This window comes from Patiria miniata, unplaced genomic scaffold (assembly GCF_015706575.1).
Source record: "Patiria miniata isolate m_02_andy unplaced genomic scaffold, ASM1570657v1 HiC_scaffold_20, whole genome shotgun sequence".
NCBI lineage: Eukaryota > Metazoa > Echinodermata > Asteroidea > Valvatida > Asterinidae > Patiria > Patiria miniata.
This window is the reverse complement of record NW_024037059.1, coordinates 27,724,409-27,751,651: the sequence shown is the minus strand read 5'-3', so window position 1 is coordinate 27,751,651 and position 27,243 is coordinate 27,724,409. Positions and strand designations below refer to the sequence as shown.

Sequence of the window (27,243 nt, the reverse complement as noted above, 5' to 3'; positions counted from 1 at the left end):
AACCAGACTTTCTTTCCTTCCAGCCTCGCTTTGGTTACGTTGATTTGAATGGGAAAAAGTTGAAATGGCCGCAACATGATTATGGTCTATATATTCATTCTATATAAACTATTCATTTCTGAATTCCAACTCCCACATCCACACATCAGTTTTGACACTGTTTAAACACAGCAAGAATAAGGTACTTCATGTTTATGTTTTGTTCGACATCGACATATGTTTAACTAGTATTAAGCAAGTTTGTGTAATGCTTGTATTACAAGCATTTCACAAACTTGCTTACTAGTAGGGCTGTCCATGTTCTAATAATTTAGTATTTGATTACTCAAAACTGCATTTGACTGAGTATTTGGATATTCGAAACTGCTAGCTGTAACTGCGTGCTGTGCCAGTACAAATCTGCACGAAGAGTGCGCCTGTTCAAATTTATGTGCGGTGATCGATATGGGGCGCTAGAGTGTTTTGCAGTAAGCATTTTATAATTATCAAGGGCTTTAACCTGTTAAAAGGATATAAACGATGTACAGCCAATGACAAAACGAAAAATTACCATTGACAAAACTGTGCCACTTGACAGTAAAACGACTTTACTATAAAATAACATCACAGTCGTGTTTGTATGTGCAAATTTTTAAATTTTTTTTCAAAATGGCAAAAGCTATTCGAAAATTCAGTTGATGATAGAATATTCGAGAATTCGGTATATGCAGATAACCCTTCTTTAAAAACGCACCTCGTCTTTAAAACGCATGTGGTATGCGCATGGACGTGCTTCTATCTCAAAAAATGTAGTCTAATTTTGTTCACCGAATTAGTCTGATTAATGTATTTTGATGAATTTTGTTACAATTTTGTGGTGATTTCAGATATCTGTGACCATACATGAGGCTCGACAGCTGGCTGGTTTGGACATCGATCCCGTCATCTGCATTGAAGTCGGAGATAAGAAGAAATACACCAGCGTCAAACAGTCCACCAACTGCCCATTCTATAATGAGGTAGGTTTGTGCTGGTCATGTAGAGGGCCAGCTGTAGTGACTGACTGACTGAGCAGACTGACTATTACTTGTGACCTGGCACTGCTGTTTTTTACTAGCCTGGTTTTTGTATCCTGACTGAACTTATATCATCAATCCCATTTAACGAAAACAAGAGCTTTTTCAGAAGGTACAGCTGAAAAATAATGACACATGACTTTGAAGAATACTTTTGTGGATCTGGTTAATTAATTGATGTTTCTCTCTTCTTTTTTCTGTAGCTGTTTGTGTTTGACTTCCATGATCCTCGTCAGATGGTTTTTGACAAGATCATCAAACTTTCTGTAAGTCCATTAGCAAAATGTTACAAAAAGATTGCAAACCATGAAAACAACACGAAATTTAAGCCATTTTTTAATGTCAATTACTGCATCATTTTTCATATCTAGCTTTCAAAAATTCAAAATTTTAAAAAGATTTTAGAGATTTAAAAGATTGTTAACATATTTTATTTACCCTATTTTCTTTTCAATTTAATAGGAAACACAATTTTTTATGTCAAAATGGTTTTATTATAGTTGAATGTTTTAAGAAAACCACTGACGTAGCATTTTCTTAAATTTCACAGGCGATGCATTCTCGCAACTTGCTAAGATCGGGCACTGTGATTGGCTCGTTCAAGTTTGATGTCGGAACCGTTTACCGTGCACAAGGTAAGAATTTCTCATCAATGAAATTCCTTAAAGAAAATCATTGACAGTTCTCTCATGGGAACTTACATCTTTACTAAATTGTATTAATTGTATTTATTCATTGATTGAATCTGTAAAACCATAAGATCTCAGGCGGTTGGGGGTGGTACAGGCTCTGATCTCTGTATAAGAGGCATGTCAACCAATTCCAAGGAAAATCAATCATGCGCATTTGTTCTAATGTGGAAATGCTTCATCATGTACATGATATGATAATCTCTTGCCTTTTACTTTCTGTGTTTCCCTTTCTTCTCGATCCACATAAGATTACACCTTAAATACACAATACTGTTCTTCATTTCAAGTTCAATGTGTTTTTAATTTAAATCAAATTTTCTGTTACTAGCTTGTTGACTCGAGTTTGCGTGTACGCATCATCAATTTTCCTTGAAATCGGTTGAGTTTGTTTTCTACATGCCTTTATTTGAACATGAATTATTTAAATATCTTTTAAATATCAAACCAATACTCACCAGGGATAAAGTTAAGATTCCAAGCTTTAAAATGGTATAAAAATTATGGCGGTATGTGTTTCCGCGCCAACGCTAGAGCCACGCAGGTATTTTGGGATGCACTGTAGAACAAAAATTATCCTATAAGACTGTTCTCGTAATTTATTTTCTGTTGTGTGTATAGACCATGGCTTTTACCGCAAGTGGGCCATACTGACGGACCTGCAGGACATCAATGGAGGGGTCAAAGGTTACCTGAAGGTAGACATCAACTGCCTGGCTAAAGGAGACAGCGTCAAACCGCCCAAGAAAGCGTCGGAGAAAGATGACGACGTGGAGGCGTAAGTAGTGTATAAATTCCAAAGAATGGCCGAATATGAATATACATCGTGCAAGGTGATTTGAGGACTGTGAAATGAAAGCATCCGAGAATCAGGGGTGATATTTGTTGGTTTTTTTTTTTATCTCACGAATTTTTGCCAAGATTTCTCCTTATGTCAGGAATTTTTTGAAAAGATTTCTCCTGATTTCTGGAATTTTTTGCCTGGATTTTTCTTGATTTTAGGAATTTGTTGCCAGGATTTTTCTTGATTTCAGATTTTTTTGCCAGGATCATTCCTGATTGCAGAAATATTTGCCAGGATTTCTCCCGATTTCAGGAATTTTTGCCAGGATTTCTCCTGATTTCAGGAATTTTTGCCAGGATTTCTCCTGATTTTACGATATTTTTGTCAGGATTTTTTTTCTGATTTGAAGATATTTTGTCGGGATTTTTCCTCATTTTTCAGGCTTTTTAAAGACTTCCTTTTAAAATGTGGAATTTCTGAGGTTTTATCTTAGACCCAACTTGCTCTGTGGCCTTCGATGACCAAAACAAAACGCTTGCCGATGATTGGATGGATGTTTCATTTCCCCCTGATTTCACCCCTGGAGAATTAAGGGCATTTTGCTGGACTGAAAAGCCCAGCCTTATTTCCTCTGACTGACCGAGTCACTGCCTGCCTGCAAGACCGCCTGACTGACCGACAGACTGAGTATTAAATTTCCTAAACTGAGCCTTTCAGATCCTACTCATCTCAGCAAGCCTAATCTTATCTTGTTCATTTCAGGAACCTTCTCCTGCCAGATAACATCCCGCGAGTCCGGCAGAGAGCCACCTATACAGTCCGCATCTTCAAAGCTGAGGGTCTCCCCATCATGAACTCTGGTCTCCTGGCGAATGTCAAGAAAGCGTTCACAGGAGCCTTCAACGACCTTGTGGATCCGTATGTCAAAGTTGGTTTCGGCGGACAAGCGGTAAATGAGTTTTCCATTACGTCGTGAAATTTGTATTAACCCTTTCATTACCACATTGTTTATTGACCTGGCTCTCCCCATGACCAAATTGTTTGCTCAGTCATGCGGAAATCACTAGAGCGTGAAACAAACGACCACAAGTCCAAAACTCACTTTTTTCAACCCAGATTTTCACTACCAAGGAGTGATTTAAATCATAGGTGTTGTGTGTAAAGTTTGTTCCTTGAACCTTACTCTTTTATGTGATGTAGGAATGAAGTCCATACGTGCAAATATAAGAAAGTTATGCCTTTTTCTTCATTTGGTCCCATTTATCAAACTGCAAGCCATTTCACCACATGACCAAATGGCACTCCATACCTCAATTGTGGGTGGATATTTCTGAAGCACTTTTCTAATTTTTTTGTAATGGTAACACTATGAATAAACTACACCATTAGAACGATCCGAAAATACTCTTCTAGCTGGTATATAGTTGATGTATGGGCGGCCAAACATATCAACATGCTGCCTTTCTGAAAAGTAGTAAATAATCTGTGTTGAGGGTGTTCTGTGTGTGGTTTCCTGGTCGACTTAAGTCGCCCATGGGAACCAGCAGGGGGGGTTTTCTTGTCCACAAAAGTCGCCCGTGGTAAGGAAAGGGTTAAATGTTTTCAGGTTTTTTGTTGAATAACACACTCTGTTTACACCTGCGCTTTCTTATGGGAGCCAGGTGGAACAAGAGGCCAGCAAGCTTTTAAAGAAAGCGGGACGTCATTTTCCTGACTGAACTGAATTCATTCTTTTGTTCTTTGGATGCGTCTGGTCGTAGGGTAAAACGTCGGTCAAGAAGCACTGCTATGAGCCCAAATGGAACGAGCAGATTGTCTTCAGCGAGATGTTTCCCCCGCTCTGCAGCCGCATGATCGTCCAGCTCCGTGACAAAGACTCGGTGGTGGATGACATCGTCGGGACCCACTTCATCGATATGACCAAGATCTCCTACGAAGGCAATGAGGGTAAGGCAAGAAAGTAGTCTGCAGAAGTGTTAGAAATCTTTTGCAAGTCTATCGTAAGTCTATCGAAAGTTGGTCGCAAGCTGATCACAAGTCTATTGCAATCTGATTGCAAGTCGATCACAAGTCGATCACAAGTCCATCTCAATTAGTCCATCGCAAGTCAATCACAAGTCAATCGCTAGTCAATCGCAAGTCAATCACAAGTCAACGAAAGTCAATCGCAAGTCATTCACAAGTCAACCACAAGTCAATCATAAGTCAATCACAAGTCAATCGCAAGTTAGTTACAAGTCCAACACAAATCAATCTCAAGTCAATCACAAGTCAATCATAAGTCAATCACAAGTCAATCACAAGTCAATCACAAGTCAATCACAAGTAAATCACTAGTCATTCACAAGTCCATCACAAGCCGAATGCAAATCCATCGCAAGCCAAGCGAAAGTCAACCCCAATTCAGTCACTAGACAATCGCAAGTCCATTACAAGTCAATCGCAATCATATCTGAAGCCGAGCGCAAGTCAATCGTAAGTTGATCACAAGTCAATCACAAGTTGATCGTAAATCAATCCCAAGTATATCTGAAGTCGATCACAAGTCAATAGTAAGGTGATCAGAAGTCAATCAAAGGTCATTAACAAGTCAATCACAAGTTGATCGCAAGCTGATGGCAAGTCAATCCCTAGTCATTAAAAGTGATTGTATTGGAACTGTTTTTTGTTCATTCTAGGATTTCTGCCAACATTCGGGCCCAGCTGGGTCAACCTATACGGCTCCAAACGTGAATACAACACAGTAGACAAGACACGTAAGCTCAACGAGGGTTTTGGAGAGGGTTGCATGTACCGCGGCAAGCTCCTGATGTCCCTCAAGACAGAAGTCCAAGACGGATCGCTGGAATCTGGTGGCATTAGGGTGGACGTGGAGCCCACGCTGCCCATCTCAGAGGTAAGAACTGCTTCCAAAAATATGACGGGCGGGAAACTCGGGATTTCTACAGTCTCAAAATGACAGGAACAACATACTATCTGCAACATTGAGCTTGAAATAATATCATAAAATAAACTTTTGGGGAGGGGGTTGGCGAATTGTCCTTACTTGCAGCTGAAGTTCAATTGGCAAGGACGCAGCTACAGCCTTGTCGAGCCAAGGCATGTAAAGGAGCAGTGTTGTAGTCAATTACTTTTTCCGAGTACCGAGTACTGCCAAGAACTTAGGTTTACGAGTACTAGTACAAGTACTTGTACTTCCGAGTACAAATACAAGTACTTGTACATGTATTTCCGAATACTGCCATACAGCAAATGGTTCATTTTAAGTAATTGGCCCAGGCCCAGTCAGACCGATATACAGACCCACTCACGGCTAGCTGTTAAATGTGTTTGTCCGGACGGGCACAGAGGAAAATCAGGAAATTTCGGTTTCTCCACAAGCCAATTAACCATTTAAAACTGAAAGTATCGATGAAATAAGGCCGTGGTAAGTCAAGCTATACCATTTTTTCCCCCCGAGTACTGCTATTCGAGTACGAGTTCTTTGATGATCGAGTACAATTTGAACATGACGAGCATGAGTACTTTGCTACTTGAGTAAGGGTACTGTCATTTCAAGTACAAGGACTTTGACATTCGAGTACGAGTACCAGTACGACAAAACAATATTCGAGTACGACAAAACAATATTTGAGTAGTACTCGAGTACGAGTACCGAGTACGAGTACTACAACACTGAAAGGAGCCTTTGGCAGCCGCCATACCTTGCCTTACCACGGAGCACAGCCAGATCGAAAGTGTTGATTTGTGCGGAGGGAGGAAAACCGGAGAAAAACCCTCATGGCACAGGAGAGAATCAACAAACAACTCTACTCACATATGGTCCGAGCCGGGAATCGAACCTGGGCCACATTGATGAGAGGCGAGCACTTCACGTACTACGCCACTCATACCACCATCAGGGTTCCCACGGTCATGGACAAAATCATGGAAAGCCCTGGAAAAAAGTTGTCCTGGAAAGTCATGGAAAATTGGAAAAAATTAAAAAAATCATGGAAAAGTCCTGGAAATCAAGATCATGTGAGGGTTATTTTTGATGGGCGCATTAAGGATGGCTGTAAGGAAGGGAGGAGGCCATTAAAATTTATTTTAAAACAAAATTAAAACTTATTTTCAAAAGCTTACAAATAGTTAGCTTAACATCAGCGGTTCATCAGTATCATAATACCAAACAACTTTTTTTCTGCAAAATGGCGTTAACCTACCTTACCTTACCTATCCTCTTCGGGCCCAGTGGTCCATAAGGCTGCAATGATCTCTCTCCAGTGCACCCTGTCTTTGGCGATTGGTTTAGCTTTGCTCCAGGATGTCCACCCCAGTGATTTCTCCTTCTCCACAGTTCGCCTCCATGTTGTCTTAGGGAACCCTTCTGCCTTCTGGTACCCATGACAAGCCGTCATGCAGTGGCAGTTTTCATCCATCCTTAGCACATGGCCAATCCATTTCCACCACCTTTCTTTGACGTCATCACTGATCCGTTTCATGTTAGTCTTCTTAAGTATGTCATCATTGAATATGACATATGGCCATCTGACTTTTAGTATTCTCCTTAGACATTTGAATTGGAATGTATCCAGCCTCTTATTATCACTTTCATTGATTGTCCATGTCTCACAGCCATAGAGCAGGACTGATATTACAAGTGATTCAAATTTTTTTTGTGATTGAAATGGCGTTAATGTCTTGGAAATTGTCATATTTTAGTCCTGGAAAGTCCAGGAAAAGTCATGGAATTTGGTTTTCAGATTTCTGTTGAAACCCTTCACCATATAAATAATAGTTTCATCTTCGTGAAATTAGTCCTAGATCTTTCTGATGTACAGGTTAAATAATTATAAATGTATTTTTTGTATTTCAGGGTGCAGCAGGCAGGAAGGATGATTTCTTCTTCTTCGCTACGATCTTCGAGGCCAACATGATTGACAAATCGGCCGCTGACAAGCCAGTCACTTTTGAGTTCTCAATCGGTAAGAACAGCATTCAAATTGAACTTTTAGCCAGTGTCTCTGTAAGCTAACAAGAAACATTCTACACGGTTTTGTGCTTATGATCACCATTTTGTGCTAACCGCGCTAGCAGAAAAATTCTGTGCTAATCCTGTAAGCACAGAATCCTTAGTGACGAGATTTACGCATGCGCATAAGCCAAAATTCCTCGCTAATCCGAGAAATATGCTTACCGTAAGCACACAATTTTCTGCTACAGTAAGCAGGAATACAGCAGAGCCAAGAAATTGGGCCCTGGTTTAAACCACTTGCGAGAATGTTTTTATGGGCTGAAATATTTTAGCACCTTTGAAGTTTGTGAGAGATGCCGGAAGTGTACTAAAGTACTCAAGTCCTAATAGGCACTAACAAGTTAGTCACACATTAAACATTCAAGCTACAAACTATTCAAGTGGACGAACAGTACAATCTGGTCTCTTCCCTCATAGAGAGAGGCAATTGTAGTAAAGTATCTTGCCCAAGAACACAAGCAACACATTGCCCGTCGGGGTTAAACCCTCAAGCTTTCACGTGTCAAACACTGTAATCACCACACACTCTTGTTTTACTATACTCCCGTGGACAATGCTTTGCGTTTCCCTTTGTCACTGTAATATAACACTCTCCCATAGACTAAGCACACAAACTTACTACAGAGGACCGTTTCCAACAAAAGACGCAACTCCCGAGGACTTAAAAGGATCTGTTCTCCCTTTGTGTGTTAGTCCTCGGAGGTTATGTAGAACAAGTACACATAGCTGTGAAACCCATTTTTGTCAAATTAGTATTAGTTCATATGATGAATTCTATATTTCAGGTAACTATGGCAACCAGCTGGATGGTCGCAACCTCCACGCCAGGGTAGCCGTGGATTCCGACGAAGAGGAGCAACAGCTCTTACCCTCCACGGAGGAGCCGGAGCAAAGCCTGTCCACCGTGCCCCCTATCCAGCCCCTGAGTAGCGACAAGACCTACTACTACCTCCCCCTGGGGGAGAACAAACCCTGCGTCTACCTCAAGTTCAATACAGAGGAGCATCGACGCCGGCTGTACAACCAGAACATCCTGCTCAAGATTGCCGAGAAACTGGTGAGAATCCTCTCATTTTTGCTGGATCCAAGAGCCAGCTTACTGTCCCCTCACTAACAGAGTCACTGATTGACTGAGGGACTGACTGACTCCCCGACTGACTCCCCCCCCCCCCCCCCCCCGACTCCCTGCCTGACTTCCCGACTGATTAATTGACTGGCTAAGTCACCGAGTATGCACGTTCTTTTCCTTAACTGAGTCTCTTCGGTCGAGCTGACTAGTTGACATTTTTAGCAATTTGTGGTAAAGCTTTTGTGTTTGTTCTGATTTTGTTTTTACTTCTTCTTCTTGTTCTTCTATCTCAAATCCCATAGACTTTGCATATGTTTCATCTTGTTATTGTTAATGGTTTCTGGTCATGGAACCATAAATTCTTTTTAAAAAAAAACCCAGATACTCTGAAGACAAAGAAGAAATGTTACATTTGTGCATTTTTGTTCTTCAAATGTTAGACTTCCTTTGTTCAGACTAGTGTTCCAGCGTTGCGCCAAACCAAAAAGTTTTAAGCCGAATCATACTTTACGTGAATTTGAAGGGGAAGCAAGTTTGGCATCAGGAAACATTCACTGCGAAATATGCAAATTGAAATGTAATCAAACAAGTGTTAAGCTGGTACATACATGCGCAAAAATGCGAAGCAAATTTGGCGCAATGAAACATTCACTTGAAATGAGCTCCATTTTTTTTACTTGGCGGCGCGAAAACTTGACGGGTCACAAATTTGCGTTCACGATCGCACTTTAGTATCAAAAGGCCTTACGGAACAAGTCAGGTCGACTGTGAAATTCGCCAAAGTTGAAATGAGGTAAACTTGTTGGAATTAGCAGCTCGAAAAATTTGACGTGATCACAAATTCGCGTTCACATTCGCACTTTAGTATGAACAGGCCTTAAGGAATAAGTCAGGTTGACTCAAACTTCGGTTTCAGTTATGTAAAGGTTATTAATTTTATTTTCTTTGATTCAACTGTTCTTTCAGTGTAGCTGCTCCTTATACTGTATCAGATTTTGAACCTTTCATGATCGTACGATTCTTGAACGCAAGTCTGAAACAAGTTTTACATGACTCTGCATGTCACAGTTTCTCTTTTGTGTATAAAGCCCCAATCTGGATAACTTTGTCATAATTTTCCACTTATTCCATCTCAGGATGACTCCTTGGCCGAGGTTTTGGAGAAGATCGCCAAAGAGAAAGGCAACCCGGGGAAGATGCTGAAAGCAGCGCTGCGAGATTTCAATTATGGATTAGGGTAAGGACCATACCCCTACAGAATTTGGGATTTACAAATAATTTTCTGGAATCCGTTCTAAAAAAAAAAACAATTAAATTCTGAACTGTAAAATAACTGCTGAGCCGACTCTTTAACGGCGAAATACCAATCTGTGGCAAGTTTGTGTTTCTGGAATGCACCTAGCGTTGTAGGTTATGTAAAATCCCCCTGCATAGCAAGGGTCTATGATATGTGAGCAGATTCGGCAATTAATTATGCAAAATAAGACTGCATCTTGACCTTGAGATTCTGACCATTCAGCGGGCGCCTTCTATCGGGTCTTCCGTAACATGTTGTATTACAAAATCATGACATCCAAATTGACCAATCAATAGCTTAGTCCACATTTCTGATCGAAACGACGTCACAATTTCTGAAGCTGACTCCGATTGGCTGGCTCGTAGGGTCGCATAAAATTTGCATCGCTCAGATATATCAGACTTTGGTTACAGAGAGGGCCCCTTTCAACAACAGTTGATACGGAGACTACTATCGTGACTGAAATAGTGCTTAAGTACACTACATTTAATTTTTTTTAAGGATACATTCACACACAGAATCCAATGTCTTGTAAGATTGTTTTGCCTGTTCACCGTTAATACATGTATTATTATTTTTTCAATTTTAGGAATTATGCAAAAGTTACCAAGGGGGCAGGCACAGCCGGGAAAACCAAACTGGACAAAGAAAGACACAAGTGGATCCTGAGAGAAATGGTACGTACTTTCATCTACCTGAGAGGAATATCCTTCTTAGCTGTCAAATTTAAGAGGTCCAGTGTATTTAAGATGAGAACTTAGAACTTACGACCAACGTACTGTAGACAAGTATTCCACAATTAAGAACTGCTTATACTTGAGAGAAAAAGAAAAAGGGTTTCCATTCTATGTATCTATCTATTATATGGAAAACTTAGAACTTGCGATCAACGTACTGTAGACAAGTATTCCACAATTAAGAACTGATTATACTTCAGAGAAAAAGAAAAAGGGTTTCCATTCTATGTATTATAACCATGTAGAAATATACAGTGGAACGTCGCTATACCGAATACCGCTATGCCGAACATTCGGCTATACCGAACATCATCCTTGGCTCCCAATTTTCGTGTACAAAATGTACCGAACGTTTTTGTTGCAAAATGTCAACAGAAGAGCGACAAGTGGCTATTGCATGTATTTCCCCAAGGAATAGAAGGGAAACGCCACCCGTTGCTGGAGTTAGTAAGCTCAAAACTGTGTTATTACATAATTTAATAGTCGGCACATGTTCAAAGTCGTCTTTCAGTAACTACCAGGGCGTGCAGGGTGATGTTCTGAAGGGCGCTATTTATTGAAAAGTGAGTACCGGAGCACCAGCAGCTTAAAATCGCTATACCGAACGATCGCTATGACGAAAAATTTCTGTGGATAGCGCGATATTTGTTATAGCGGCGTTCCACTGTACAGTACTTTGCGAAATCTGATGAAATTGATAATGCACTTCTCAAGATCTGCCTAAAATTGTTAGAATGTATTTTTTTTTCAATTATTTTGAAAACTGATTACATTGTATTTCTCTTGCCAAATATTTGAACTGATTTTATGATCTTGACTTTATCCCGAAAAAGCCTTTCTTTAGCTGTTGTAGTTTAGTAGCATATTTTGATCCATTATCTTTCTTTTTAACCTTTTCAATTTTAATCAAAATCAAAAGTGTGTGTAATCTTTAAGCATCTATGCATCTTCTTCCACTTTTCCATCTAGTAAAAAAAAGGAAACCAAAATGTCAGGACCATTTTTTCAATGAAGTTCTGCATGTAGCACTTCCAAAATACAGGACATGAAAGCCCAATCAATAAGCTTATGTTTAGTACAAGAATAATTCAAATCACTCATGTACTTTGCAAGTTACGGAATTTTAAACACAAACACCATTTGAAAATTCTGTCCACAGACCACAAAAAAGATGTGTTCTTTCAGCAAAACAAAAAGAGTTCACATAGACATGTAAATGAATTGTTTTCGTTTTGCTGAAAGAACATTTGCCTCTTTTGGCCAAAAAAAAAAGTCTCCGGTTTCTGGTATGCGCGCGCGTCGCCGCAGCCATGCGCGTCTTCAAAATGAAAAATTTTTTTTCAATGAAAGATGATGTCTCAAAACCGCCAAACTCACTGGTTTGACTGGAATCCTGCTGCTGCACAATTTTAACGTGTTTTTAGATGGGGTTATGATCGAGAATAAGCTTTATGTGGCCTCTCTGGACTCCCATATATTTGCACTAAGTCTAGTCGGGGACCATTTGCAGTCATCAGCCTACATTTTGAGGCAAAAAAATCAGGTAAAAAAAAAAAAGCCGCGTCGCCGCACCACTTTTTGGGCAAGCTCCATACCAGAAACCGGAGACTTATTTTTTTTGGCCTTTGTGATCCGTGGACAGAACTTTAAAACGGTGTTTGTGTTCAAAATTCCGTAACTTGAAAAGTGCATGAGTGATTTGAATCATTCTTGTACTAAAAGAAAGCCTATTAATTGGGCTTTCATATCCTAGATTTTGAAAGTGGTACATGCAGAACTTCATTGCAAAATTGGTCCTGACATTTGGGTTTTCTTTTTTTACTCGCCCTGTATTTTAGTTTTAATTCCTTCCTTTTCAGTAGAAGCCAGATTCTTTTGGCACTTGCACAGTACTTTTAGATAGTCGAGTGTAGTTATACTGTTGCTAATCATGACATAACTTGCTCCTAGACCCAACTTAGCACACGCGTACAGGAGTTACTGGCAACATTGAGCCAGGCGGCCGACACCCCCACACAGCAGAAAGCACCCCCTAGCCCCTCCCCTCGTAAGGGCAAGGGCGGGGCCTCAGAGGTACAGAGTGGGGGAGGGATTGTCGCATGTTGTCCATACACTTGTTTGTCTGTTTGTTTAAAAAAAAAATGATTTATAATTTACGGTGTGCCATCATGCTTGCTTTTATTGACCAGATCATAGAAAAATGGAACAAATTTACCGGAACATTAAAATCAGGGTCGTATGTCAGATCACCCAATGGGTTAAACCCCACCCCTTCAAATTGGTTCATTTTTGGTTTATTGGGTAATTTTGGCTGAAAAAGCTAGTTTTAGCCCTCTCAGACCAACAGTTTTTGTGCTACAGCCCGCTATTTTTGTGTGATTTTGGCCACCTTGTCCTGCTTTTTAAACTTTTTTCCAGTGACACTTAATTCTTTGAGCAAGTGTTTGTCCACAAAATTAAAAAAACTGAGGACATTTTTTTAACTATTCACTGCGAAGATGTTACGAATTTTTGCCCATTTATATGAAAAAATAGCAAAGCAAAAATTAGTTTTACTAATTATCAAAGTTTTATAAATTGCTTCAAAGGCATGTTTTGAAGAACATGTTTTCTAATCAAAACATCATTCTGTTGTCACCTATGTCTGTTGTGTGATGCATAAAATGTTGTGTATGAAACAATGGTTTATGTAATGTATACATTTTGTGTCGTGATTGTATTGAGAGAGTATGTCCAATACATTGTATTCACAGATTCGAGCACTTGTTTGCAGATGCTGTGGTTACAATGTCAAGCATTTGTTACTTACATTTGATGTGCTTGCGTGATTAAATTGATGTTTGTTTTCCCCGCTTGAAAAAGCTTCAGCTTTTGAACCTAGCTGTGATGAGACACAAAGTTGTGTTGCTTTTTTAACAAGTGTTGTTGTTTAAGAGCTTTCATTGAAAGGGTTTTGGGGAAAAAATGCTTGCAGATATCCAAGTATTCATACTCGGCGTGAAAGCGAACGTGAACGCGAATTTGTGACGTCATTGCGGGTTATCGCGCTGCGAATTCACAAAAGTTGAACACATTTCTCGGGCGAATTTCGCAGCGAATGCTTTGTGACGTCAAATTTGCATCGTATTCACATTCGCATGAAGTGTGAACCAATCTTTACATTACTATAAACTTACATACTGCATAAATTTGCCTGCAAAAACATTTTGAAAAAAATTACGAAAGTAATGCAAAATATTTAACATCTTGGCTAAATGTTGCACTGCAAATGATCTTAAAAGTCCGGCTGTAAATTGTAAAAAAAAATCTTTTTAAGACGTGAATGTGTTGGCCACCAGTTCATTGAAAGTTTTTAAGTCTTTGTGTTTTTATTGAACTGGCCACACTTTTCACCGAGTGATGATGATATCAACTGAACACTTTTCTAACTATGTCTAACCCTTAATGTTTTAATGCTACATTGCTGTTCGTGTGTTGATAAAGCCGTCGTTGATAAAGCCGTCGCACAAGGGGCGACGCAGACGCATTAAATTGCGCAACAGAAAAATGAGCCGAGCTGGCTTGAAAGTCCTGGAGGTAATTGACGCCAGATATGTTTTTTTTTCATCACTGTTCACAACGTGTGAACGGGTGGTAGAATATTGGAAGCATATTGCTTGTTCACTGCACAGAACCATTTACATGTGCACTCTGTTCAATCAGTAAGGACCTCAGGCGAATGGGAGCACAACAATTCAAAATCTTGCAAAGAATGAAGTAGAAGGCCCTAATTTGTAGTCTAATCGTTGAGCATCAACTACCACAATGTGTTTGGGAGAGTGTAATTAGGGTTTGTAACTCGTGATCAGAGGGTCAGGGGTTCGAATCCAGCTGCTGGCAAAATGTTGTATCCTTAGGCAAGCCACTTTACCCCAACTTGCCTCTCTCTACCCAGGAGTATGTGTTTGGGAGAGTGTGGTTAGGGTTTGTGGCTCGTGATCAGAGGGTCAGGGGGTCAAATCTGCCGCTGGCAATGTGCTGTGTCCTTGGGCAAGCTACTTTACTCCAACTTGCCCCTCTCCACCCAGGAGTAGAAACAGGACTGTCATTAGCTGGGGAGTAACCTGCGATGGACTGGCATCCCATCCAGGGGGAATAGAAATATTCTCAGTCGTTTCATACCAAAGAAACCAGAGAGAAACTTTGGCTTGATGAACTTTATTGACTCCAGACAAACTTTATGTTCTCACTTGACTACAGTACTTGCTGTGAAGTTTGTGATTGTTCAAACACAGTGTGAATCTAATATTAACCAGTTTGCACGAGAATTACTTTGACACTGACCGGACCGAGGCGCAGGATTTTTTTCACATACCTCGATGCCAGACGGGTTTAGGCCGTCATGTGCAGGTAGCACACCCTGATATTTCCGGCCTCCCTCGCTGTGAGCGGGTCGCTAACAGATATTTCAGGCCTTGCGCGTTGCGTGTTTATCCGTCATCCGTTCTGAATACTGCAAAACCTTAGCGTGTATACACATCATCTGATGCGAACTGGTTCATGTTGGTCTTTATTGCCGTTATCCGGATTGTTTTAGCCATTACAAATCGAGTGATGCACCTTCACACAATTTACCGCACCCGTTTCCCGCACTTTTTTTTTTTTGGCTTACATACTTTTTTACCCATTTGCTTCGCTTCTCACCCGCTGATTCGCAAGGCTTTGGAAATGGTGGTGGAATTGGATGAAGATGAGGAAACAGCATCCCTGGCAGAGATGAACGCTGAGGCATGTTAAAACACTCTTCATCACATGGGCATCACATGTTCGTCATGTGGCTGTCACATGGCTATCACATATGGCTGACACATGGTGATCTCATGATCGTCATGCATATGTGAAGACATTGGTAGCACATCGGTGCATTGTTTGTTGCGGTTAAACGGTGTTGCTACGATATTTCATTGGCTGGGGTTATTTTAAAAATATTCTTATTGGATTAAATAAGTATTATTCTATTTTAAAAAGCTTCACTTGTTTAGAGTATAAATGTGTATAATTGCTTTAATAATGTTGCTAGGTTTTTATTTTCAGGTAAGTACATGTATGCAATTAGATTGACGTAAGTTAATCAAAATATGTCCCAACATTGTAAAACCATTCAGAAGTTAGCATTTTTTTGTATAACAGGAAAACTGTTTTCCAGTGCCACAAATGGATCTATAGATGAGTTTTGTGTGCTGAACTTAAACTTTCACAGTTATCATAAGGCACAGTCTTCTGTGACCAATAATAATATAGAGCTAGCATTCCAGCTAAGACGATTTTAAAAAGAAATTGAGTGGAGCGGGGTTTGAACCTGTGACCTCCAGATTGCCGTTCCAGTGCTCTGCCAACTGAGCTTTCCAGCCGTATGTTGGCAGTTCCCACTTTTTTGTCCATTGTTTTTGTTAATCGAGTTAATTAAATTTGTCCATGCTGGTAATGTAGGATTTGCGTCATAGTGGCAATTTTGTAATCATATGTCGTCCAAACTTTTGTCACCTTCACAGGAGGAGATAGCGAAGCAAGCCAAGCGACTCAACGTCATGCCCAGGAAGGAGCTGAGTCCTAGAGCCTTGAAGGAGAAAGTCAAGGCCGCTAAGATGTTCCTGCATCGCATCAGATTCCTTGCAGACGAGGTTGGCAATTCGTCTGATTTTTCTGACTTTTTTCTGTAGGGTGGTTGCGCCTACCTCACTGACTGACTGACTGACTTACTGTCACTTGTAAAGTAGACTTGCTTATAAAGTCTTGCCTTGGTCCCCCAAAAATGGACTACCTGGACCCCTTTGACCATATTGGTTTAAAGGGAATATACATCATTTGCTTTTGCTGTAATTTTCAGAAATGGATGGAATTGGGGGGTTGGAAATATATAGCAAATATAGTAACACTGACTTTTTTGAGGTTTTGGGTTCGAAAATGCTATAAAAACCAAGAAAAACAATCATTTTCCTGTAGTCTGGTTCCCTGACTCCATTGAAGAAGAAACAGAGCAGTTTACATACATTGGGGAATTGTAAGGTCAGGGAACCAGTCTAGCTGGCTTGTACCCGTTCATATAGTGTGTGTAATCGATTGCAAACAAGTGCGATGGTCAAATGGGGCCAGTATTTGAAAAAAAGCCAGTTTTTTCCAACGCTGATCGGCCGATAGCGTTGGAAATTGGTACAAAAATGGCACTTTTCTTGAAAATGACAGTATACCAGGTGCCATGATTTTACAGGATGCGCTTTACACTGTCATTCACTAACAGTCCAGCAAGGTATTTCAAAATGATTTGGTAGTTTTATTTTTTTATTTTTGCAAATGTTGTATTTTCCCTTTAAGAGCATCAGACCTGCATAGTCTTATTCTCTGTAATCTTATGAATTATTGTTTGTATTGCCTTGCCTCTGAATGGTCCTGGATTGCCAATTTTTCCGGATAAGCATCTATTAGAGAACTATGAATTAGATCAAGTGTAAGGTAGCACCACAAGACGAATCTCTTTTGTGAGGTTGTAAAAAGAACCGGGGGGGGGACTAAATGTTTCAGACAGTAAACTCGATCTGTCCGTTGTCAGGAGACTGAAAGATTGGAGGGGTGTTATGCAGTGGAACTTTTGTTATTTAACTATCTTTGCTTGAACTGATGTTAGTCAACTCACTATACTTTGCAGCAACAGCCAACAAGGTCCGTTGCATCACTGGTTACCAATAGCCATCTGCATTATAATGCATAGCATGTTCTTGTTGCTGTTTAAACCTTTGTTTGACCAGAGATAAAATGTATTTTCTGTTTTGCAGTCAGTGGTACTGAAGAACATGATATCAATGAAAAGTTGATAAACTACCCAAGATACAAACACACTGACAGTGTTCAAATATGTTATTTTCAGAAACTATAAGGCCAAAAAAAAAAGTCTCCGGTTTCTGGTATGCGCGCGCGTCGCCGTAGCCATGCGCGTCGGCAAAATGAAAAAGGTTTTTTTTCAATAAAAGATGATGTCTCAAAACCGCCAAACTCACTGGTTTGATTGGAATCCTGCTGCTGCACAATTTTAACGTTTTGTTACATGGGGTTATGATCAAGAATAAGCTTTATGTGGCCTCTCTGGACTCACATATATTTGCGCTAAGTTTAGTCGGGCACCATTTGCAGTCATCAGCCGACAATTGAAGCAAAAAAAACGGGTTAAAAAAAAAAAAAAAAAGCTGCGTCGCCGCACCACTTTTTGGGCAAGCTCCATACCAGAAACCGGAGCCTTTTTTTTTGGCCTAAACACACATTTTTTAAAATTATTTTTTCACCATTTTTGCCTTGTCTTGTAGCCTCAGCATAGCATCCCTGATGTCATCATCTGGATGGTCAGTAACGGTAAGCGCATTGCTTACACCCGCATCCCAGCTCGTAAGCTGCTGCACTCAGCGCTGGAAGAGGAGCGAGGAGAACAGTGCGGTGAAATGCAGACATTGTTCCTGAAGGTAAGATGTGGACAAACTGGAGCAGGTCGTACTAACAGTCCAGATTTTTATCAATGAGTTGAGCAGTTAATTGGTGGGACTGGACATCAGTCAACATAAGGGGGCGCTCTTCAATGCGAAATGACATCACATCTGATCCTAGGTTGTGCTATTCATGGTTTGTCAAAAATTACAATTTTGTAACTTAGAGTTAAATGTGATTTGGACTCTGTGTACAACTACCGGGGTACCCCCTCAACGGTTGCGAAGAGAAAGTTGGGGGAGACCACTGGGAGAGACTTGTGTGAATGGCCTTGAGGCTTGATGTTCTTGAAGAAGGCTACGGGATTCTGCTTATTAGGAATCTCTGAGTGATCCCTGTTTGGTATTTTCCAGGTTTGCAGTATTGCTCACGTTGCTAGCATTTTGACTTTGGGCGTGATCCCGGCTACATAACATGAAATGGTTTATGGCTTCTGACTAACGCCCTTTACATTGACAAAATGAGGAACCACCAACATAGGGCTGGATATATATATCATGCCACCCGCAGGCAGGATAGCTAGGGCCAAGTTCGACCAAGTACCATTAGTCGACTAGTGGTTGATTTGTGACATACCTTACCCTGCGCACTGATAGCAACGTGCGAACGTCTCTAGTCAAACGCTGGTCAAAATGTCATCGCAAAACTTCTGGATCCTGGCTCTCTGCTAGCGTTATGAATGCGCGCGGCTATTGGTTACCAGCGAAGCAACCAACCCCAGTAGGCTGGTTCCAAATAGTCGACTAGCGTAGTCAACCACCCTTGACTAGACAGAGTTCGGGCAAACGTTAGTTAACCATTGGTCAACTATAGTCCTTGCGTGAACTTGGCTCTAGTTGGTAAAGAACCGGAACGGCAATCCGGAGGTCGCAGGTTCAAACCCTGCTCAAGTCAATTATTTTGTTCAACTTTAATCCTAACCCCTTGAGTACTTTTACTAGAAAGTATCCTGAATCCATCAAAATCCACCTATTGTGTCATGCACAACAATGTTGGTGTTGGTGACAGTATGGAGGTATCCTGAATCCATCAAAATCCTGCAGTACCGCTGGGCTTACAATCCTGAATCCATCAAATCCCCCTGTTTTCAATATGGTATCCTGAATCCGCCGAAATACTCCAAAACGGGTATGGATTTTGATGGATTCAGGGTGGTAAGGGTTAAAAAACTTTTATTGAAAAATTGTTTGGATTAAAAGTCCATTGAAATCTTTTCGTTTGGCCGTTGACCACAGTTACCTGGCAAGAAGGGTGTCCAGGGAGTAAGTGGCTGGACGATTCAAGCCAAGCTGGACGTCTACATGTGGTTCGGCTTAGTCAAACACAAGAAAGAAATGCTGAAAGGACTCCCGGCCGGTTACCAGGCCACCAAGGAACTCAAACAAGCGATCAAGATGGCTGGTACCCCACCACCATTCATCACGTACAAAGGTAAACCAATTGTCATTTCATTTAAAAAATGTTGTATTACAAGCATGAGATTTTCAGACTGTAATCAGAAGTTTTGAATCTGAGAGAAAGACGTCAGTGTAGAGAGAAATACATCTTTCAGACCATTCAATCCCATTTTCAGACCATTTTTTAAATCCACAATCTAATCCCTAGTGTTAGAATTTTTAGTGTGACAATCATTTTAACATTGCCTGTTTTTCCATATTTCTACAGGGTGAGTAAAAAAGAGCAGAGCCCGAACCCCACAAACTATATTTCATATTTAAAAAAATGTGTAGCACCAAAAGTAATAAGGACTAGAAAGCCAATTTCCTAAGCTACGTTGAGATGAAAAAATTACTCAATCTGTTCAAAGAATATAACCATTTAAACACAATGACCCTAAAACCTCTTTCGTCCAAAAATGTGATTTCAAGAATCGTCGTCACAATTGTCTTCAAACATCACCAGCCTAAACCTCAGTTTAAATGTTAAAAATATTCAACAAAGTCCTTTTGAAGGTCCGTCTTTTAAAAAAAAATGTTTTTTTAAATCATATTGTATGCCTATCCAGGGTTGTAATAATAAAGATATTGTGTAGTACAGTTGTTGACAGACAAGTATTCACAATACACAATAAATTGCTTTTTTTAAACGAAACTGGTTTTAGGGTCATTGCGTTTAAATGGTGATATTCTTTGAACGGATTGAGCAATTTCAATTATCGTCTCCATTTTCCCCGATTTCTTTGCAGACAAGACTCACTTCATGTTGCGATGTCACATCTACCAGGCCCGTAGCCTGATTGGCTCGGATTCCTCAGGTCTCTCCGACCCCTTTGCTAGGGTCATCTTCGGCAGTGAGAGCCGATCCACCAGGGTGAGCCACTCCCCTGGAATATTTTTGTCGGTCTTAGTCAAAATTTACTCTGCCCAAATGATGAACCCGCATATTTTCTTGAATGTCACAGCGCATCCTTTCAATCCTGTTTCTATTTCAAATACTGTCAGATAAATTTTGTTTGTGTTTTAACCCTAATCCCTTAGGACCGTTTTGCTAGGAACCATCTCAAATCCTCAAAATTGTTTCACTTATTTTGAAATGAAGGATACCCACTGCCTCAATCCTTCAAAATCATCCAACAGCCCTGCCTCTCAAAATGCATTCATCCTCAATCCTACAAAATCCTCCTCTTCAAACACTATTTAGCCTCAATCCTCCAAAATCAACTGATACTGAATGTCCAGGTGCCCTCAATCCTCCAAAATTGTATGTTGCATTCATCCTCAATCCTACAAAATCCTCCAAAACAATACAGAAGACTTTGGAGGATTGAGGAAGATTAGGGTCAAGAGCTTAGTGAAAAAACCTGAAAATTTATTTTTCAAATCTTATACATTTTTCATCTAGTAATGGTCAAGGAGATTACAGACTAGGAGTTTGGGATCATTTCTCTGAATTATAATTAGATATCATGGTCAAAGCCAGAGTCCATCATTTGCAGCTATCCAAAAAGTAATTGGCGTAATTATTGTTGAGAAACATACTTGGTTGAAAGATAGTAAGGGGACTAAACTCCCTGTGAAATTATTCTTTCTGGCAAGCTGTCATTTTGAAGTAATCAACGAAAGAAGGCCTTTCCAACAGTGCGTCTTAAGAAGCACCGTTGGAAATTTCCGTTTTTTGAAATTTTTTTTTATTCGGCGAAGCGCAGGCAAGCGTGGACACAACGCACACGCGCCCGTGGTTGCTATAATTCGTCGGATCGGTGCGCGACATCGCGTAGCTGCAATCGGTTCAGTGAGAACGTGTCTCGGACACTGAAATTAGTTTAGACCCAATTCAAAACATGATTCAGCAACTTTTGATTTGAAATTGAGATCCTAGAATGCTGTTTTTCTCAGAATATACAGCTGAAACTGAGCTGAAACTTCATCAGGTCAGTTGTTCAGCACCCTTCTTTAGATTTTGAGCAGTTTCGTTGCTTCAAACGAACAAAATGCACAAATTACAAATGATGGACTAAACCTTTTATTGGCTCTGTCATATTTCATTTTCCTAGGTGATTGAAGAAACGCTGAGTCCAACGTGGAATGAAGTCCTGATCTTTGACCAGGTGACCATCTACGGAAAACACAAGGACTTGAAGAAGAATCCACCGTTCATCTGTGTGGAAATCTTCGACATCGACATCGGGGTAAGCACAAAACCTAAAACACTTTATGTTTACTTCATATTTCAATTTTTTTTGGGGGGGGGGTATTCATACTGACATTAACAATGGATGTAAACCTAATTAGTAAAATTAATGTGCAAGGAAAAACAAGTCATAAATTAAATTTGGATTAACTTATTTAAGATGGATCTACAGAAACGTCAGCATAGGGGTCAAGAGAAGCCAAGGGCTTTTATTCCTCCCCTATCCCATTTCCTATATCCCCCGTATTATAGTTACATTATAACATTAAATTTGTTAAACGTAAAAGAACAAGGACAAGTGACTTATTACAAGAGTACATTAAACAGCACAATACAATGAAAAACAACAGGAGATCAGACCATAACAAGGAAATGAGTTACACAATGTTTGACATAAGCTTGGCTTTTGAGTTTCTAGAAGAAAAAACACACAAAAATTGAGAACAGTTTATGAGTTAGGCACATTAAGATCTGAAGATTGGGATACAAAAATATCAGCAAAATATGTGCAAATGTTATTAAGGAAGTGCTAACATAATCAATTAAAGTATATTTAAAATCCCCAAAACTTTGGACTGAGCCATGTTTCAACGTTTGTTGACAAAAAGTTCATATTATCAGCAACATATTGTTTGATAGTTTTCAACCTTTTTCTTATTTTGTTTGGGTTTTTTTCTCGGAGTAGATCACTGCATTTTGACCTTGCATTGGACTGATTATCGAATCTGTTTTGATTGCTAAAAGAAAGTGCATCCGTAGAACATCATTTTCACTGGATCTTAAAAGTCTTTTCTAAAATGTAATCTTTAACACTGTTGCTTTCATCGCTAACATTCTTTCCTTGGTAATCTGATAGCTGAACCCAATGAAAAAGGTAGGAGCCTAACTAAATTGGTTTGCTGGAACCAGTTTTATCGAGCGGGAACTGGCTTGAAGCACTTCAAACTGGTTTCATTGTTGACTGCCATTATTTCTTTCTTTTTTTAGAAGGGAATGGGATGAAAATGCTTTATCTATTTGTGGATTTTTTTCCCTGCATGTTTCTTGAAACTTTTCTTCGGCATTCTTATCTGAGGACTTAAATATATCATTTTTTTATTAATCATTTCTGGTAATGAAACCAAGGATTCCTCAAAAGCGCCCGAGGCATTGTAGCCCGCAAGCCTGAAGAAACCTGTGGAGAGAAGACAATGAGAAACAATTCCAGTTTTAGAGGTGGGAGGAAAAGCCCAGAAGAATATTCTGGGGAAAACCCACGGAATCAGGCAGGGACTGAAAACCCAATCCACATATTGGCCCAAGCGGGATTCACAGCGATAGAAGGCAAGGAAAGTACCGCTATGCCAACCTAACTCCCCAAGTTTTGCCAAATCTTTTGCAAATTAAATTGTTTTTATCCTTGCATAAATGTTCTGAAGCTAAGGCAGAAATTCATGGTCTTCAATGCTTCCATTTAACCTACGGTTTCTAGAAGTCAGTATGCCTTTAAAAAATACTTTTGGAAGAAACTTTTTCTTGGGAAGAATTGCAACTTTTCCTTCAAGCAAAAGTCCATTTACTGCTTAAAGTTTTCCCTGTTTTTTTTCTAAAAACCACAAAACCTGCAGCATGGCTTAAACGTCCCATTGCTTGTTCCAACTTTATATGCTGGGGGAAAAAATTAGCAGAATCAATTTCAGAAAATTCAAAATGGAAAGTAAATTTAGTGTTGAGCATAACTTTTTTGGTATGGGTATTGCTTTTATTGCATGTAATGCAACAGGGCCTTTGCACGACATAACTCTACGGTTATCATTGCGTCATCTATTTTATGGGTGTGGACCAGTGTTGTAGTCGAGTCACCAACGTCGAGTACGAGTCTCGAGTCACGAGCCTCGAGTCCGAGTCTGAGTCTCAAGTCACGAGCCTCAAGTCCGAGTCTCGAGTCACGAGCCTCGAGTCCGAGTCTGAGTCTCAAGTCACGAGCCTCAAGTCCGAGTCACGAGCCTCGTGTCCGAGTCTGAGTCTCGAGTCACGAGCCTCGAGTCCAAGTCTCAAGTCATGAGCCTCGAGTCTGAGTCTGAGTCTCGAGTCACGAGCCTCGAGTCACGAGCCTCGAGCCTCGAGTCCGAGTCTGAGTCTCGAGTCACGAGCCTCGAGTCCGAGTCTGAGTCTCGAGTCACGAGCCTCGAGTCCGAGTCTGAGTCTCGAGTCACGAGCCTCGAGTCCGAGTCTGAGTCTCGAGTCACGAGCCTCGAGTCCGAGTCTCAAGTCACGAACCTCGAGTCCGAGTCTGAGTCTCGAGTCACGAGCCTCAAGTCCGAGTCTCGAGTCACAAGCCTCGAGTCCGAGTCTCGAGTCTCAAGTCACAAGCCTCGAGTCCGAGTCTCAAGTGACAAGCCTCGAGTCCGAGTCCGAGTCACTTGGTTTTAGTTGTTCACATGATACTCTTTGGTACCGGACACTTTTTAACATGACCCCGGGCCCCGATGCTTGTCGTGCAGGCACGATGCGTGCGTGCGCAGCCCCTGGATACGATTTTCCGCGGCGCCTTGTTTTGTCTATGGAGTAAAAAGAATGCTACGTCTGTCGCACAAATACGTAACGCTATGTTTTTTTCTTTCGATGAAAGTGCGTGACTCGAGTCACGAGGGCAGCAAGCTCGAGTCCGAGTCATCATAGTCGAGTCTGAGTCCGAGTCATTTTCCAACGTGACTCAAGTCGAGTCCGAGTCACGAGAAATGTGATTCGAGTCTGACTCGAGTCTGAGTCCTGGACTCGAGTCCTACAACACTGGTGTGGACACTCAAACCTACTGAGACGAGCACACACATCATTACATACACAAAGCACAGTATATCAGATCACAACTTTTTTGTATTTGGAGAATGAGGAACAAGATGGCACAAAACCATGCACATGTTTACTATTTTTGTGAAATATTGTGATTATTAAAGCAGAACGAAGTACCATTGAACATTTGAGATCAAATGAAGTCATTATATAGTAAAGACCAGATATTATTGGTTGGATATTAAAACTAAAAATGTCCTAGTTGTAAAATTGTGATGCGATCAAGCTAAATGAGTCGTTTGTCGACCCTGGTCAATTTCTTTTTTACAGATTTGAAAAGAGCACAATCTCAGCATTACTGCTGTGAAAATCGCATGCGGGTACCATCATAGTTAAAAAAATTACGGAAGTCGGAACACCAAGAGATGTGATGAAGTGGCCCTATTTTGGCCTGGATCTCCAAATGAAAGTTCCTGACTCATTTAGCTTGATCGCATCACAATTGTTGAGTTTAATAAGTTTTTCCAGCTGCAAAGTCTTCATATAGCCAGTAAAGGCTAATTCCCATAGAGATGTAAAAAAAAAAAATTAAAAAAAAAATGTTTCACAAGTTTTTAAGGAGTTGCCAAGATATGTTAATGAATGTCTCTGAGCCATTCCCTAATTTGCAATAAATTTGAAATTAAAAATTAATAAGGAATTTCAAAAAAGTACATGTAAATAATAAGGCATATGTTTTTGATTAACTTGACATATTTTCTTCACTTATTAAATGTCTTTCCATGGAATTCAGATCCAGGTAACGATCGTTTCTCTTTTGCAATTTGTAAAATTTGATGTGATGAGTGTTTGACATCATGCTTTTTATCCTGTTTCATTTGTAGTGAATCCCCCTGATTTTTCTCACTATACAGCCTGTCTTAAAAAAAATGGTACAATCGAAACCGATTTTTTTTTTTCAATATTTAATTTCAACATAAGTAAGTCGTTTTGAGCATCACGTTAAAAAAAAAAGACCAGGCTTTGCAATACTTTTTGTTTCATCTCATTTGCTTTTGTCAATCCAGAGATAACTCCAGTTTACTGCGGAACACAAAAATCGAGTTTGTTTCTTTTGCCAAGTTGCAATCTTTTGTGAGCTTCAAGACAGCATGGCACAGTACTCGAACCAACTCTGCCCATGCATAAAAGTGGCACAAAATCGATTTTGGTGTATCACACTGAATTGATTATATCTCTGAATTGAGAAAAGCAAATGAGATCAAACAAACACTATTGGAAAGCCCAGTCTTTGTTCTTTAATATTATGCCAAGTAAGAATGACTTATTTTGAAATTTCATATTCAACCAATTTTTTTTCTGATTGTACCATTTTTTTTGAGACAGGCTGTACAGCAACCTGTGGTTTTGAATTGATTTGTGCCGGTCCTAGAGAGCCAGCGTAGTGTTCTGTTTGCACCAATCTCACTGACTGGCTGACCTTTTAGCCGAGTAGTGCTATTGTATAGGATCACCCCATAAGCCAACAAACAGGCTAAAGCCAGCCCATTGTGTAGACAAGATTAATGAAAAGGATTCCAGTGAAAAGCCATTCTTAATATCAATTGAATAAAATTCTGTGCACTCTGGGTCCAGCTTTACTAGGCTTGGTACGTTCACACACATTTGTCTATATTGTAAATTGAGAATTTTCTTTTGTTCCTCTTCCTTTGTTTGTACCGGTACTTTAATTTTGTACAAGTTTTCTAATCGAGGTCGTCCTCGATTTGGTTCCTTTCCTCGATTCACTGATGATGTTGCACGTGTATGTCCTCAATTTACACCATCTAGAAACAAACGCAGCACTGTTTTAACGGTTCACATAGAATTAAAGATCATCATGAGTGGAAATAATTTTGAGATTTTTGTTTCTGACGTTTACAGGGAGGTGCAGAGTTTATCGGTCGTTCTTTGGTTCATCCTTACGTCAAGTGCCTGGATGATCCGTACACTAAACCCATGTTCCCACCACTACTACAGTGGCATAGCATCTACCGTGGCCAGGCTACAGCTGGAGAAATGCTGGCAGCTATTGAAATGATCCAGGTAATTATTGTGGTACAGAATTTTTTTATTATTGCTGTGACTAATATTATTATTGCTAACTATTTCTGGTAATGAAACCAAGGATTTCTCAAAAGCGCCCTAGGCACTGTAGCTCGCAAGCCTGAAGAAACCTGTGGAGAGAAGACAATGAGAAGAAGTTACAATTTTAGAGGTGGGAGGAAAACCCCAGAAGATATTCTGGGGAAAACCCACGGAATCAGGTAGGGACTGAAAACCCAATCCACATATTGGCCCAGGCAGGAATCGAACCCGGGTCACAGCGGTGGAAGGCGAGGAAAGAACCATTGCCTGACTCCCTGACTTGTTCTGTAGTTGCTGCTGTTTCTGTTAATAATAGTCATGTGGTGATTATGCAGTGATTTATACCAACGTCTCAGGTGCTTCACAATTATTACCCCTGATCATCAGGCCATGAAACCATTTCCTTGCAGCAGCTTGGCATCAGGGCATTCTGGTCTGTATTCTCACAAGGAACACATTTGTACTCATGGGTGAAGAGAGGCAATATGGTAGTACATATCAATTCCTTCCATAGTAAAAACGCTCCTCTTAAAACTGCTATGCCTGCACTCTTATCG

The 27,243-nt window shown here is 40.2% G+C and overlaps 1 protein-coding gene across 9 annotated transcripts in view; it reads left to right on the top strand.

Annotated features, from left to right (window-relative positions):
* The window catches only part of LOC119728435 (otoferlin-like), a 90,375-nt gene that overhangs the window by 15,816 nt on the left and 47,316 nt on the right, over window positions 1-27,243 (top strand). For 4 of the 9 annotated variants that reach the window (XM_038200667.1, XM_038200669.1, XM_038200666.1 and 1 more), the window contains exons 8-28: window positions 867-998; window positions 1,259-1,321; window positions 1,606-1,690; window positions 2,366-2,522; window positions 3,291-3,477; window positions 4,289-4,475; window positions 5,207-5,424; window positions 7,387-7,495; window positions 8,331-8,602; window positions 9,751-9,851; window positions 10,501-10,588; window positions 12,599-12,721; window positions 14,132-14,224; window positions 16,180-16,308; window positions 17,983-18,135; window positions 19,393-19,588; window positions 20,343-20,467; window positions 21,651-21,785; window positions 22,644-22,661; window positions 25,353-25,358; window positions 26,483-26,644. In XM_038200667.1, coding sequence (XP_038056595.1) covers window positions 867-998; window positions 1,259-1,321; window positions 1,606-1,690; window positions 2,366-2,522; window positions 3,291-3,477; window positions 4,289-4,475; window positions 5,207-5,424; window positions 7,387-7,495; window positions 8,331-8,602; window positions 9,751-9,851; window positions 10,501-10,588; window positions 12,599-12,721; window positions 14,132-14,224; window positions 16,180-16,308; window positions 17,983-18,135; window positions 19,393-19,588; window positions 20,343-20,467; window positions 21,651-21,785; window positions 22,644-22,661; window positions 25,353-25,358; window positions 26,483-26,644 — 2,739 coding nt within the window. Of the gene's footprint in view, window positions 1-866; window positions 999-1,258; window positions 1,322-1,605; window positions 1,691-2,365; window positions 2,523-3,290; window positions 3,478-4,288; window positions 4,476-5,206; window positions 5,425-7,386; window positions 7,496-8,330; window positions 8,603-9,750; window positions 9,852-10,500; window positions 10,589-12,598; window positions 12,722-14,131; window positions 14,225-15,346; window positions 15,416-16,179; window positions 16,309-17,982; window positions 18,136-19,392; window positions 19,589-20,342; window positions 20,468-21,650; window positions 21,786-22,643; window positions 22,662-25,352; window positions 25,359-26,482; window positions 26,645-27,243 lie in introns of all 9 variants that reach the window. The other 5 variants (XM_038200673.1, XM_038200674.1, XM_038200671.1 and 2 more) reach the window with 5 other exon arrangements.